Genomic DNA, 14,960 nt, shown 5'->3' with positions numbered 1-14,960 from the left:
TAACAAACCACATACCTGAAACAAAAATGCTAAAAAATGAGCCACATCATACAGCACGTCACTGTCTAGTGAGGAACTGACATCACCAATTTTTATTACTTTAATATACAGACCATCTAACACTTACAGACTTCAACATAATAACAGCTAAGCTGCTGCAGTGCATTTGAGCATTTTGAAAACAGAGAAAACAAAGCTATTTTACAACCATGGGTTTTTGATCACCTAGGAAATACCTGCCTAATGCACAATACCATGAGGATAATGATGAAGTAAAAGCAATGATCAAAGCAAGGTGACCCAAACAATTACAGGACAAAAAGCGTCTCATGCTAAACTTGCTACAATAGATCTATCACAGAGAGGTCAAGAGAAGATGCAGCAAATGTTCAGGAAACATTTTAATACGCAAGACTATTGCCTGAATTCTTTTTCTTTACAGTTCTCGGTACACAAAATCATGTATCTAATGTAAAATACACAGTGACAGGAAAAAATACCATCATCTAAAGCCTTGGGGATGATGGATGATTCCTATTTCTAGAAACTAAATTTAGGCTCCCAACTTGGAATCTGCGGCTCCTGCCATTGAATGTCACAGCATTTCTTTCTCTCAAATTTACTACTGATACACACAAAGCCACGTGACAACACAAGCAGCCACAGGCTACAATTTGCTTACCAAATTTTGAACCCTTTATAATTCTTCTAAGCTAAGTAAATGTATTTGAACACTCCCTAACAAAACAAGGAGCCTGATCTCTGTGCAGTAATGTGATCTCAGTGCATCAATGAGAAAATAACAGGGAGAGGGGGAAATAAATTAACAGTTAAACTAACACTGTCTCTAAAATGGCTGACTGAGGATGAAGGAGAGATCAGATCATTTGAATTTATGTTACTCCCACTGATCTACAAAGTCCACTTAACTTGGTATCAGTGTCTACATACTGAAATGATAAGCCCCTTGTAAATAACCAGTCTGTCTCACAACGGAAAGACGAGAAGGGTAAGGGTACTACTACTATTCAAGAGAGAAACATCTGGAGCACTGCTGAGGCGGCCTTGTGTGTACAACAGGGCACACGCAGCCTCAAGTCCCCTCTGCCCAACGCAAGCCAGCCCTGAGCGACCGCCCCAGTGCAGCGCATGCCTGTGCCGAGCACTTGGTACTCGTTGCCCGTATGGTGTCTGGACTGAGTGGCCTGGTGCGGGGCTCAGACAGCCATTTGGAGTCCTTCTACACCAGTCGAGATTTTTATCTCCATAATTGCGTTTGGGCAAGGGAGGTGTGAACTCAAACAACCGCTGCGTGGAGCGTGCGTCTATTTTTGCAAGTTTGGCTGTGGCAGAAACCACCGAGGTCATGTTATACATCAGGTACTATTTTTAAACAATCAGGGTGCTACTGCTCATACAAAACATTAGCAACATGGCTGTTTCACAAAAAAAGACACAGAAAAAATAGTGGGATCTTGGAAGAAACTCTTAAAAATTTTGCTAAAATATTAAAACTAAGATGCTCCCAACATAAAAAAGGGCATATATGTTAATTAATTTTAGGGGTGTGGCCTGCCAAATGAACTATATGAATCCACTGAAAAAGATCCACACTGTAACATTTTAAAAATAGAATGCTTACCGTAGTAGAATAAATAGGAAGGTCTTTAAACGGATTAACAAGCAACAGTATATCACCAACATAGGTCTGAAAAAAGAAGGAATAATTGCTTTATTAAGTAATAAATTAAATCTTTAAGGAGGCTAATGTTTTTTTCCAGAAAGGACTTTTGGCAAAGCCACTTACATCTAGCTATCAACATATTAGACATAATTTTCAAATTCAGAGCTTTTAACTTCATAACTTTAAATTGAGATCTAAATTTACAATTTGGACAGCATTAATTACTCTTTTTATAATAAAACTGAGTTCTTCATAATGGAAATTTATGCATAGAAGAATTGCACTGCATGTATTATTGGTAGATTATCTGAAAGTTAATTTGTAATTTACCATTCGTGAAACTACAAAAATGTGACATGCCTACCACATAAACAAGTTCCTCAAGCAATTTTTTATGGGATAGATTACATGACTTAGAAATGCCGTGTTGATTACCTAGAATTGATACATTAAAATAAGTTGCTTGTGGGATAAGACAGAGCAATTGATACATATATAAGTACTTATGCATGTGTAAGTGTATATAAACATATGTACATGCATATAGAAAAAAACCCCGGCTATATTAAAAATAGCACACCATCCACTGATTGCAAAAGTGCTAAGATTTTATTATTCTGTATTTAAACAATCATATGTGAAAGACATACTTAAATAGAAGATTGTACGTCACCCTTGCTGCTATACTTCTCACTCCACATAAGCAGCTGCTGCTGTATTATGCAGCTACTATAATGCAAAAATGCCAGACCTCTGCCTCTGAAGAGGTCAGACAGCAAACCATCATGTGAACAGTCCCAGTCATGCTACTTTTTTCAAAACAAAGCATTCTGATTTGGGGAGGTGGAAAATAATCCCTTTTACAGTAAAGGTACTATTTTTCTTCTGAAATGCAGTAATTCATTTCCTCTCTCTCACCTACCCCAACTTCACTGTTGGGTTTTCCTGCAGAATGGAACTTTATTAGCCTTCAGGAAACATGAAACAGCAAGTGTTCAGTGCTAAGGAGGATTCTGGTTTGGAATTGGAGTCCACGTACTTTTCCTTCTAAGTTTGAGAACCAAATCACCCAAAGATGCAAGGTTTTCAGCATTGATGCTGACACTCTACCAAAGCACAATGGCTGCTGTTGAGCAGAAAATAAATGATCACTGCCTATAAATTTCCATTATGCTAAGGAGAATGCCAGAGCAGGGTAGGAGATCCTCTCAGGTGAAATCTTTAGTATTTTAAAATAAAAGAAGACTTCCTTTTACTAAGTATCTGTGGATCCTCCTGAATTCAGTTAAAGTTATCTGTGTTTGGCATGTGAGATAAAGGAAAAGAAATGCTCATAGTACAATAGGATTTGATACACGATTCTAAAAACCAGAATTTTTATTATCATTGAATGCCATAACACCTAGAATTGAAGTTCCCATGATTTCAAAAGTATTCACAGCAACATGCCAACTCCCCATATTCCTTTCGTCTAAACCATGTAAACAACTTATGCATTTAAAAACAATTTGCGTGTTTCACATTAACATGTCACTCAGCTGTTCAGTAACTCAGAAGTAAGTTATGAGTAAGATGTGAACAGGGATACAAAATTTTTCAAGTGAAGATTTTTCTCCAGAAGTAGTAATCTATGCCTAACCAGATGCCTCCCAACTTTATTATGGCACAACCAGGAAAACCTGCTTTATAAAAATCTTGCTATAATTATTTCATTTGGTATCTAGATGATTAACATTACAATATAATGATTTCTGTAATATAGGAAGAGGTAATAATTAAATCTCCCACACTGAATTCTAAGCTTTTAAAATCTAAATTTCTTTTAAATTTCCAGTAATCATGTGCTCTATTAAAATTAAGTTAACATAATGTTAAAGATGGAAGGCTCTTTTGGTGGTTTGAGAAGGAAGATTAAGGAAGATTAAGAAAGAAGAAGGAAGATGTGCCTATCAATTTTTACCAATACACTTTCTCTGTGAAATAAATACACATAAATTATTTCCAAACCTATCCGAAGTGTTATTCCATTTTTTATTTCTTCTTTTCCTATATAAACTTGAGAAATTGCAGGACTTACACGCATATACGTCCTGATCCATTTAAATATTAGTCATAAGTCCAGAGCAGGTTACTGTCCAGTTGTTATGACAGTAATCCTATTTTTCCTATTCTCTCATTTGCTCTTTTTTGGAAAGCTTACTGTTGATAGCTGAATAACAACTCACATATATCTGATTATTATTGAAACGCTTCTGAATCTCATAAAGCAGGCTGCTGTCTGTTAGCTCACTCAGAGAAGCCAGGTCATCATTTGGAGCTGGAGGCATGAGCTTGATCTAGAAAACACAAATTAAAGAAATAAAGTAACTTCACAACCGATCGTTCTGTACCATAATGATATAACCTAAAGTATAAACTTAGATCACTAGAATTTACGAGGAAAAAATGCATTAGGAAACTGGTAAGTTGTTACTCCTCCCAAACGATCACACATTGTTAATCTTAAGCAAGAGAAAAACATAAAAAAATTATCAATGTTAAGGTGTATAACTGCATGAGTCTGATGGGCTCTTAAGAACACAGACCCCTACTAGAATGCCATTTGCTATCCCAGAACCCATAAAGATTCCCAGCTCAAATGCTATTCCCCTGCTCTCTTCCTTAAGTATTTATGGCAGAAGAAATCAAGACTATATAGAAGTTAGTGCATTTGTGAACTATTTATTGCCCAGTATTTAACAAAGCTCTCATAGTACTGTTCATCATACAGAATTTAAAATTCTATTAGAAATTTTCCTGCAAAAGAGAAGGAAGTTAATAAGTGGGAATCACGTTGTCAGGGAGACCAGAAGAGATTCAGAAGCAGCTACTTTAGCCAAAACTGGTGAGTGAAATAAGCTTAACATTTCTGAGATTTAGGAGGAATAACGTAAGTTCTGCAAGTCAAAGTAAATGCTAACAAAACAAACAAACAAAAAAATCCAAACAACAGACCAGGAGACAGAATAAAAAAGAATCGATGATAATGGAATTTTGATTAAAGACAAAATAAATATTGATACATTAATCACTGTGCTTATAAATTACAATCTACACTTAAAACGTAGGTTGATTCCTTTTTTATGTCAGCCCGAAGAAAAACATTTTTGCATCTCAGCAGAATACCTAGAAATATACTTACATCTGAACTGTTTGTTCAAATTTTACTAAAATACTCTCTCAGTGTCTGTTTTGAGGATGGACAATGAAGATGAAATTTCTCTGCTCTATTGTTCTGCTTAAGATGAAGGCTCAGAAAAAAAGCAGACACTGCCCTTTCTTGGAGAACAACTCAGCATCCTCAGCCTCTGGCAGTGGCATGTGGCAGTGAGTCAAGTGACAGAAGCAGCGAGCAGATTAGGAGATTTTGGAGGGAATATAGAGCATGTTTCTGGCAAGGAGACCCCAAAGACTATAGATATTGGTGTTTAATACTGGGGAACTGATCCCAAATACTGAACTTCCATTGTTTCCATAGGTTCAAAGCCTAGTCAACCTACTCTTGTCTTCCTCTAAAGCCAGCACTGAATAATGAGACACAAGCTTAACCACTGAAGAAACTGCAAAATAGAGCAAAATTAATTCTAAGAAATATTACCCAGCCTGTAATAAATTAAATTAAGCTGGTGAAGGGCCTAGAGAACAAGTTACCAGCAGTGGCTGAGGGAACTGGTGTTGTTTAGCCTGGAGAAAAGGAGGCTGAGGGGAGACCTTACTGCTCTCTGCAACTACCTGAAAGGAGGTTGTAGCGAGGTGGGGGTCGGTCTCTTCTCCCAAATAACAAGTGATAGGGCAAGAGGAAGTGGCCTCAAGTTGTGCCAGGGGAGGTTTGGATTGGATATTAGGAAAAAGTTCTTCACCAAAAGGGTTATCAAGCATTGGAACAGGCTGCCCAGGGAAGTGGTGGAGTCACCATCCCTGGAGGTATTTAAAAGACGCGTAGATGTGGTGCTTAGGGACACGGTTTAGCGGTGGATTTTGCAGTGCTAGGTTAATGGTTGAACTCGATGATCTTACGGGTCTTTTCCAACCTAAATGACTCTATGTATGAAGCCACAGCTCCTGACAGAGGAAAGGCATATGTAAGCAGGGCTTGCAAGGTCCCAGCTTCTGTTGAGTCCCAGAGGCCTGCAGTACCTTCTATCTATGGTGGGCATGCTTCTACTCTTTTCTCAACTTCAAGCACTATAGCTATTATTGCATTTTTGTTTCTTGAAATAGCTCCGTCCTGGAGATTCTCACAATAATATTGGGGGCTTCAAAAAGCTTCCATTTTGGGACTGACACAGTGACTGGAAAAATTTGAGGACCTCTGCTTTAGTCTTTCATCATTTCCTTACTATTCCTCTAAAGACATTCAGTAGAAAACAATGCTTAAAACAAGTATATGAGGAAACAGGTAAGCTCCTCACAGAAAGCTGTCTCCTTTTTATATCAGCTCTACCAGCAGGCAATAGATGTTGATGACTAAAATGCTATATGTAAGCCTCATATGCATGTAACAGCATAAATATCAGCAAGACATTTTTCAATATTCTTCCACTCATCCACTAAAACAGGAAAGGCATGCATCTAATCTGCATTCCATCTGCAACAGATGTTGAACTACACAGATAAAGTAGCAACTCATAAAAATGTAAGGAAAACATACCTTACGACAGTAACTCTAGATGTACTAGCCGCATAGATGTACAAGGACAAGAAGGCAGTAGTGCCTAATCACACTTCAATAATGCTTTCTATTTCCTTCTTTTCCCCATAAAAACTGTGAAAAACACCTCTCATTCCACTGAGTCCAAAAACCAATAAATGGTGGAGTCTACCAAAAAGTTACTGTGACTACTCTCCTTTCTCCTATTTAAATTACTTTCTTCTTAAAACATTAGTATTTTCAGAACATGAGTTTTGAACAATACAGACATACACAGGCTGCCTGCTATATCTGTCTGTGTCTTTCTACCTATTCCTGAAGTTTACTCCTCACCCCACTGAAGTGAATGAAGATTTTTCTGTCACACAGAAGATGGCATTTCTTTTCTCTTTTTGTTTTTAATCATGGCAGTTGGATGTAACGCTGGCTAGAAAACAAGAATTCCACTTGGCAAAAAAAAGTAAATTATGTTTCGACATTTGTTTTTGATGATGCACGTTGGAACAGAACAAAATGAACAAAAGATATTCCAAGAACTTATTTTAAGTGTCTTACAGAGGGAAAGCAGATGAAAGACAGAAGCCTGTGGCCTCCTTCCCTTATTAGTGTGCTCACCTGCCTGGCAGGAACAAAGCAGGCATAGGTCTTCACTATATTTCCTTGTGTGCTATCAAAACTCAGAACATGTGTGCCAGAGAATGAGCTTCTCTTAATCTATGTCTACAAAGATTAAATTTATGCTAGGCTAGAGACTAATGTCTTAATTTGTAAATAAAAGAAGGGTTTGGATTCAAGCACTGCCCTGGGAACTGTTAGCACACCTCCTTGTACGTTCTTTGCTCATGCCAGCTAGCACTCATGCAGATAATACTTGGATATCATTCAGGTCACTTATCAATGGTCCTTTCCCATAGGCTGTTTGGGCACGGCCCAATCTTTCAAGGGAGAAAAGAGTTTTGTCTTACAGATGTGCACAGACGCAGAGAACAGGCCTGGGCTTCTTTTTACTTCATAATCTAGGTATAGCCAGAGCTGCTGACTCTATGGATAGATGGTTAGAGATGTGAAGTGCTCAGTTAAACTCCAAGTAAGGGAATCGAAATCTTTTTCCATCAACTTTTTTTTCCTACCAAGTTCAGGATTTGGTGATTCAGCATTTTCTAACAGACTCCTTGCATCAAAATTCACAGCTCAATGAGCGAATAAATCACATAGAAATAAGAACTCTAAATGCCTTAGACTCACAACAAATTTGACTTGGTAGTAAACGTTATTTACATTATTAGTAACTTATTTGTGGGCACCTTCAAATTCTGTTCTTATCTACTTTTCTGAGCATACAGGTGAGTTTTCTCTATTTTTTCACCTTCATGTGTGTATCTGGCTATCATACTGATTGCATGATGCATATTTTACAAGACATAAAAGAAAAATAGCCATAAATACAGCAGAAGTTCCAATACAACTATGCCTCTGGAAGTTATTAGTTTTTGAGATTTTTGTAATGCTAACAATGAAGATTCCTATTTACTCATTTAAATTACATACACTTAACAGCATTCACAATCTGTTCATATAATAATCTCTAATGATATTTTTTTTTATGTACTTGTGTCACTGAAATAAATATGCATTCTAGCTCATACGTGTAATACTATGATATACATGGTTGTCCCTTGTGTATGTGGTAATCAAAAGGGCATCAGGGGATACTCTATCACACAGTTCATATGGCCAACAATATGTAAACAGGAATTATAGCACAAAGACAAAATACTGTTTTAAGAAAGACCCAATTAAGAAAAAGAAAAGATTTAATCTATATTTGTTTGTAGCATAAAGCACGTAATTTAATTCCAGGCCAGTAATTTCAATCTGCTATCAAAAAAAACCACCTTCCCAGCTGAGAGGAAGAGAAGTTGCCAGCTATGATAAAATTCTGGAAATTATTCATACCGCTTTCTTTGTTTGGCAGCACAGACCTTGACATTACAGATGATCAAAGAACATCTTTTACCTAGGAAAAAGCAAAAGCTAATACAAGCCAAGGGAGACCCAAAATGCTTTATCAGTGTAGTCATCTGATCCCCATCTCCTATGCGCCATGTAATAAAAATCTTACTTCATGAGAAATAATATTTTGCTAAGGCTCTTTTTCATCATTTTTGCAATTAAAAAAAACCTGAGGCTACATATAAATTTGAGCTGTTAGTTTTCTCAAAGCCAAAAAAGTTATGAGCTTTCTCTATTAAAAATGCATGTTTCAGATGTAGTAAGATGACATTTTTCTCTCTGATCCCCAATAAAGGCCTAATCTGCATGCCATATTGCCCAAGTATGATATTTCTGACACAAAGTATACAAAATATCATGCTGATCTATTTCAATAATTTATGAACATAAAATCCAAGTTATGACTCCACATATACTATTGAAAAATTAAACAGAACATGATTACTTTGAGTGTAGTTTGGAACACAACTGGTAAGAATAAAAGATAGTGAAACTCATTAGAACTAGTATACCCAAGAGGCAGGGATAACGGAAAGGCGTTATTCAAAGCTTTCCTTTGGTATAAGCACTAAATAAAAATTTTACTTCCCAATTTGTGGAAAAAAAAAAAAAAGAAGAAGAAAAAAAAGCATTACTCGGAAACATCATCTCTGAAAACTAAGATCTACATGTTATGTACACAAATATGGACATGATATACATATACCTACAGTTCATAACGCATAGCAAGTAGTTGAGAATATAATCCCCGTATATCCAGAATCACAATTATGTCACTTCAAAAAACAAAAAAGCTCATATTTTCGTTTGACAAAATGTGGGAATTCTTTAGTTTACTAAAATTAAACTATTTCCTGAAGCGATTAAACTGTTTTACCCTCTCTTGTCCCTAAGAGCTAAACCTCATTAACCCCTTGCCAACTGAAAAGTTGTGTTAATCTATGATTAATTTTTTTTAATGCAACCACTCATTTAAAAACACACTGGAATAGCACTGTTTCTAACCTACCCCTTGTTAGTGCTGATTTCCCACATAACACTGTTCCTACTTATTCTTTTCCAAGGGAGCATCACTCCTTATTCAGCAACTGCAGATACTGGCCAAGGTTTGTGGTTTTTACTGCTTCTGAAAGACCGTAAGATACACACCCCTTCTAGCTCATTTAGAGCAGAATTTCACAGAGTGTTTTCTACAGAAATTTCTCAGCTAATGGAGCTAAAAGAGATTCACCCTTAATTCTGCTGTCTTGTCTTTGAATTACAACTATTGTGGGAAGTTCCACTGAAGTATAGTGAAACAGCAGGATTAAAGTTTTGAAATTCTGCCCTGGGACCCTGAAGTGACTCTGGATCATGGTGGAGGATGAAACTACAACCATGAACACCTCTGGTTGCTCCTTCTCACCGGCAAGATTAGCTGTTCTTTTCCAATCAGTCTCTGCATATGTTTTACTGCACAAACCATAAAGCAAAAGTTTAGCCTAGGGATAATGAAAAATGGAATAACTTTAGCTAGGTCTGCACCAAAACAGAATCAAGCAGAAGTAAGTACATTATGTTCTTGTCTGCACTCCTGTTGAATGTCTAAAAGCAAGTGATCATCTCAACAAAACCCTAAGCTAAACACCACCCTCTGTTTTCCTACAATTATAGGACAGTTCCCCCTAATAGGGCTGCAAGCACTTGCACTTACTTTTCTGACCAGCAGTGCTTCTGGTTTGGATTGACTGTTTTCATCACATCACTGCACAGTCAGCCAGGCCAGAAATTATATGACATGCAAACAAGATGTAAGCCAAAAGCAAAACACTTTGTAGTATCTTCTGACTGAAAAGGGAACCCAGTACTCTGTGGGATTCCAAAGGTGAGGTCTTTCAGAGATGGACTCATATGATTGACATGTAACTCACTGATTGATCTTGTATGATGAACACCTTCCTCTGAAACACATTCAAAAAAAGCAGCGGAGTGTGCACGCTTCTGTCAAGGCAGTTATGTAGGCTTTTTTAACTGAACGTGGTTTAAATGTAACCACTATCTTCCCGCTTTGTTAAGCTTCAAATTTACAGTAAATTATTTTAAATGGAAATTCTCCCCTCCCCCCCCCAATTCTAAAGTAGTTTTTTCTTAAATGGCTAAATATTTCTGGAGTATGTGTTTCCCAAATGCATGTAACAGAAAATAAAACCCCTTGTAAAAAAAAAAAAAAAAAACAAAAAACACAAACAAACAACCAAAAGAACCACCACAACCCAAACAATATTTAAATCCTAAACATTCAAAGCTAGGACATGCTAGATTTACAAGTAACAGATAATTGCCCCCTTTTCCATTCACCCTATACACTGAATGAGATTGTGATCCTGTGGAAAAAACTGTAACAGGTATCCAAATAATCAGTGCCTGCATCCTCATGCATTAGCACAAGAAAGGGAGTTAGCACTGCAGCTGTAAATCCGGCAATTCCTATCTTTAAATTACAGTCACTTATTTTGCAACTTAATATTTCTTAGACATTCTCCTTGTTTTTGCAGTCTCCCAGGTTGTGTTTGTTTCCTTTATAAACCCAAGCTGGAGACAAGAACACACTTCGGGCAGTGTTAAGTTGTCCCTCCCCTGTTGTGAACCATGAGTAGAGTCCGAGGAGCTCCGAGCCCTCTGACTGCCACAGCCCCTGACCTACCACCAGCAGCTGGCAGGAGCAGCTGTTCCATTTGCAGAGCCAGAGCTCTTTGCAGGGCCAGGCTGACTGCAGGGAGTGATCACGGAGATAAGGCTCCACAGTGCAGATGATATTGCTGCGTGGTAAGGGGAAAAAATTACTATGGTCCTTGACTTCATTAAGTTTACAATTTCCAGACCTAAGCGCTAGCAAACATTTCAAGAAACTGCATGCCATTACCTGTTCAAGTTTGGTTGTAGTGTTCACAGTGACGTTTTCAGATACACTGTCTTGAGACTGCTGCTTACATAAGCCTTTAGCTGCATCTTTAAACATGGTGTCTTTCTCCAGCAAACTGTCTTGCTTGGCAATCGGTAAAGCCAAGGGATTGCTACAAAGAGAATCAATACAGCAATCAGACACCTCCTGAAGATGTCAGACAGACAAAAGATTGCCAAACGTGGGTGGCACAAACACAGAACTGGGATACAATTCAGGGCTGAGACACAAGTTCCTGGTCAAAGTACAAAAAAGAAACTGGTGAGAAATGAACTTTTCACATAGATTAGTCTGTTCCCAAGGACACAAAGCAAAACACTTTGATTTAAAATTCACCTTTATACATATCTTTTCTGAAGCAGAACTGAGCAAGCCAAAGAGAATATGCATGTGTCTGCTTTTGACAGCACTAGGCTGGCAAATCAATAGCCAATTTTGAAACTGAATTTAAAATACACCATTAACCTACGCAATACTGTTTTGAAAAATAATATGTTTTAAAGTAATTCGATACAGATACTGCCATTGCAGTTGTTGTAATTAAATTCCACCGGTTTTTAGCTTACTTTTAGCCAGGCAATACCCAAGATATATTTCATGACCAAAAGCTGCTCTGCATGTGATACGCTAAAGAAAAACCCAAGCAAACAGCTGAGTCCTGAAATTACTGCAACAATACACAATGCTCTTCATTCACATGTAAGTTAAACCTATTTTTACACGCATACAGTTGTTTTCCCTACTGACACTTCAGACCCATATGTCGTGGTTTAACCCCAGCCACCAACTAAGCACCACGCAGCCGCTCACTCACTCCCCCCATCCAGTGGGATAGGGGAGAAAATCGGGGGAAAAAAAATAAAACTCCTGGGTTGAGATAAGAACGGTTTAATAGAACAGAAAAGAAGAAACTAATAATGATAATGATAACACTAATAAAATGACAACAGCAATAATAAAAGGATTGGAATGTACAAATGATGCGCAGGGCAATTGCTCACCACCCGCCGACCGACACCCAGCCAGTCCCCAAGCGGCGATTCCCTGCCCCCCACCCACTTCCCCGTTCCTAAACTAGATGGGACGTCCCATGGTATGGAATACACCGTTGGCCAGTTTGGGTCAGGTGCCCTGGCTGTGTCCTCTGCCAACTTCTTGTGCCCCTCCAGCTTTCTCGCTGGCTAGGCATGAAAAGCTGAAAAATCCTTGACTATAGTCTAAACAATACTGAGCAACAACTGAAAACATCAGTGTTATCAAGGTCCTTCGCATACTGAACTCAAAACATAGCACTGTACCAGCTACTAGGAAGACAGTGAACTCTATCCCAGCTGAAACCAGGACACCATATCACACTTCTGAAAAACAACAATGCCAAAATCTTGGGTGATTTTGGCAGTGTTGTAGATACAGAAGAATTAGCAAGGAATCAGCCCCAGGAGTTGAGAACACAACCGTCTTAAAAAATAATCGTCTGGCCTCTGACAGTGCAAATGAGACAATCTCATGGAGCATACAATAGCTCCCTGCCAAAATGCATGCAAAATTTCTTTGAAAGAAAATGTGGACTCGATGTGGGGTTGCAGGAATAGTGCATTCCACTATGGGATAAAGCCCAGATGTCAAAGTTAGTTTAAAAAAAAAAAAAAAAACAACAAAAAAAAAAAACACAACAAAAAAAACCCAACTTCTTTTTATTGTTGCAGGAGTCTGATCACTGATTATAATAACGCCAGGATTATACACACAGTTAACTCAAATGAAATGAAGGAGGACCCATAGCTAACACTGATTTCAATTCAGGATAAGAACTGCCATTGGAAACAGAACTGAAACACAAACATAGTTTTAGAAAGGTACAGTCCCAAGCAGAGGCAAAGCACCTTCTAAGCAGAATTCATTGGAAAGCAAGTCAAAGTAGTTGACAAAACCTTTCTTTTGATGAAGCCCTCGGTCTGCAAACACTGAAATATTCAACATTTTGTAATGACATATACACAATTTCCTTTCCAATGATGTTTTGCTTCAGACATTTTAATATAAAAAGTCTAGAAGAACACTAGTGAAAATAAAAATTTCTATTTACTGCTTTGATTCACCTAAGATAATTTTATCATAAATTTGTTTACAAAATGTCACATGGACAAAAGATCCAAGAGCCAAATTGTTTTGCCTTTTTTCTTGATTTGGACTGCAGGACAAAAAAGGCATTATCCAACTATTCTCGTGAACTCAGCAATTAGATGTCATAGAATCAGATATATCGGCAATTAGACTATAGAAGAAATGAAATAGCTGTGACATCCACAAGCACAAATGACTAATACTATTTCACATTTTACCCAGACTCAGAATTGAACAAAACATAATTAAATATGAAGTTTTCTTTTTGAGTAGTCTTTTGTTATTGTCCAAAACTGCCCAGTTTCCTTTGGTCCGAATTATTTTTAAGATTTAATCACAAAGAGAAGAAAGATTTGAAGAAAAGCATAAGCCAAATGAATTCAAGTATTAAAAAACAAAACAGTGCCACTTACAACTTTTTATTATTCATGGAATGTTTCTTTTAAATTGTGAAGATCCAGGATTTTTTTGCTGTGAAGTTGAACCTTACCCGTTTAATCTTACCACTTCTGTGTTAACTATACAACATGCATTAGAAACACTTCTTAAAATTCAGCTGTAAACTCCTTGCAACCAAATAAATTTTTCAGGTATCACAAAAGAGAAGCAGATTGTAAATTACAGCAAAGTGTGGGGGAAAAAAGGTGCCTACTGTTTTCACAGATGCATTCTGAACTTGAGGACAATAATAACATGACTTAGCAGGTGTGTTCCCTGTATTGATGTACAGGAGAATAGCCTATAAATTAGGTGCTGACATATAATTCATATTACAACAAAAAGAAAGAAAAAACATATTAAAATTACTCCAACAGTTCATTATGAGTCAAGATTCAAGAAGACACTGAAAAATCAAACAAACTGAAATAAAATGTTTCCAGAAACAGTGGCTTTTTAGAAAAATATTTCTATTAGCATTCATATGTATTTCTATTAGTCAAAAGATGAAGCCAAGCAATGTCGTTGAAAACTGAAGGACAGAGCAAGGGAAGATTTTATGTTAATGTAGGCAAGTGGATTAGCATGAACTGTCTTCTTTTAGGAAAATCAATGGATAATTAATAGATAATTAACCACAAAGGGAGACTTAAGCCAAAATAATGTTGCATAATAGACAGGAAGGAGAGTTATCTAGGGTAATCTTATTTGAACAAGATAGGGCTGTTGCTACTGGCATATCTAACTGGGAAAAAAAATCTTGCATGTTATATGGAGGAACTGTCATTTTAATTTTGGCACATGTAAGCCATCATAGATGGAATTAACCTGAAGTTCGGGGGGGGGCGGGGTGGGGTGGGTAGATAAACTGAGATCGTTTTCTGTAAGTTGCCATCCTCCAGCATGTGCTTGTTTTTTAAGAAAAAAGAAATCATACGAAAAACTGGGAGCTGACAATCAAATAATTGGCAGTTTTATCATCGGTATTTGAATCACTTACTGCAGCTTCTAACTTGGTAGAAAGATATTACAAAAGATTTATATCAAGGCAGATTCTGCAATGACATTTT

General features: G+C 37.3%; 1 protein-coding gene across 5 annotated transcripts in view; it reads right to left on the bottom strand.

Annotated features, from left to right (window-relative positions):
* Window positions 1-14,960, bottom strand: part of MYO16 (myosin XVI) — a 385,302-nt gene that overhangs the window by 174,625 nt on the left and 195,717 nt on the right. For all 5 annotated transcript variants that reach the window (XM_049834474.1, XM_049834472.1, XM_049834470.1 and 2 more), the window contains exons 10-12: window positions 11,290-11,440; window positions 3,910-4,020; window positions 1,643-1,708 (exon numbers count right to left, since the gene is read on the bottom strand). In XM_049834474.1, the coding sequence (XP_049690431.1) occupies window positions 1,643-1,708; window positions 3,910-4,020; window positions 11,290-11,440 (328 nt within the window). The remainder of the gene's footprint in view (window positions 1-1,642; window positions 1,709-3,909; window positions 4,021-11,289; window positions 11,441-14,960) is intronic.

Source organism: Accipiter gentilis, chromosome 31 (assembly GCF_929443795.1).
Source record: "Accipiter gentilis chromosome 31, bAccGen1.1, whole genome shotgun sequence".
Lineage (NCBI taxonomy): Eukaryota > Metazoa > Chordata > Aves > Accipitriformes > Accipitridae > Astur > Astur gentilis.
Note: the sequence above shows the minus strand (reverse complement) of the source record. Positions and strands in the feature narration are given on the sequence as shown.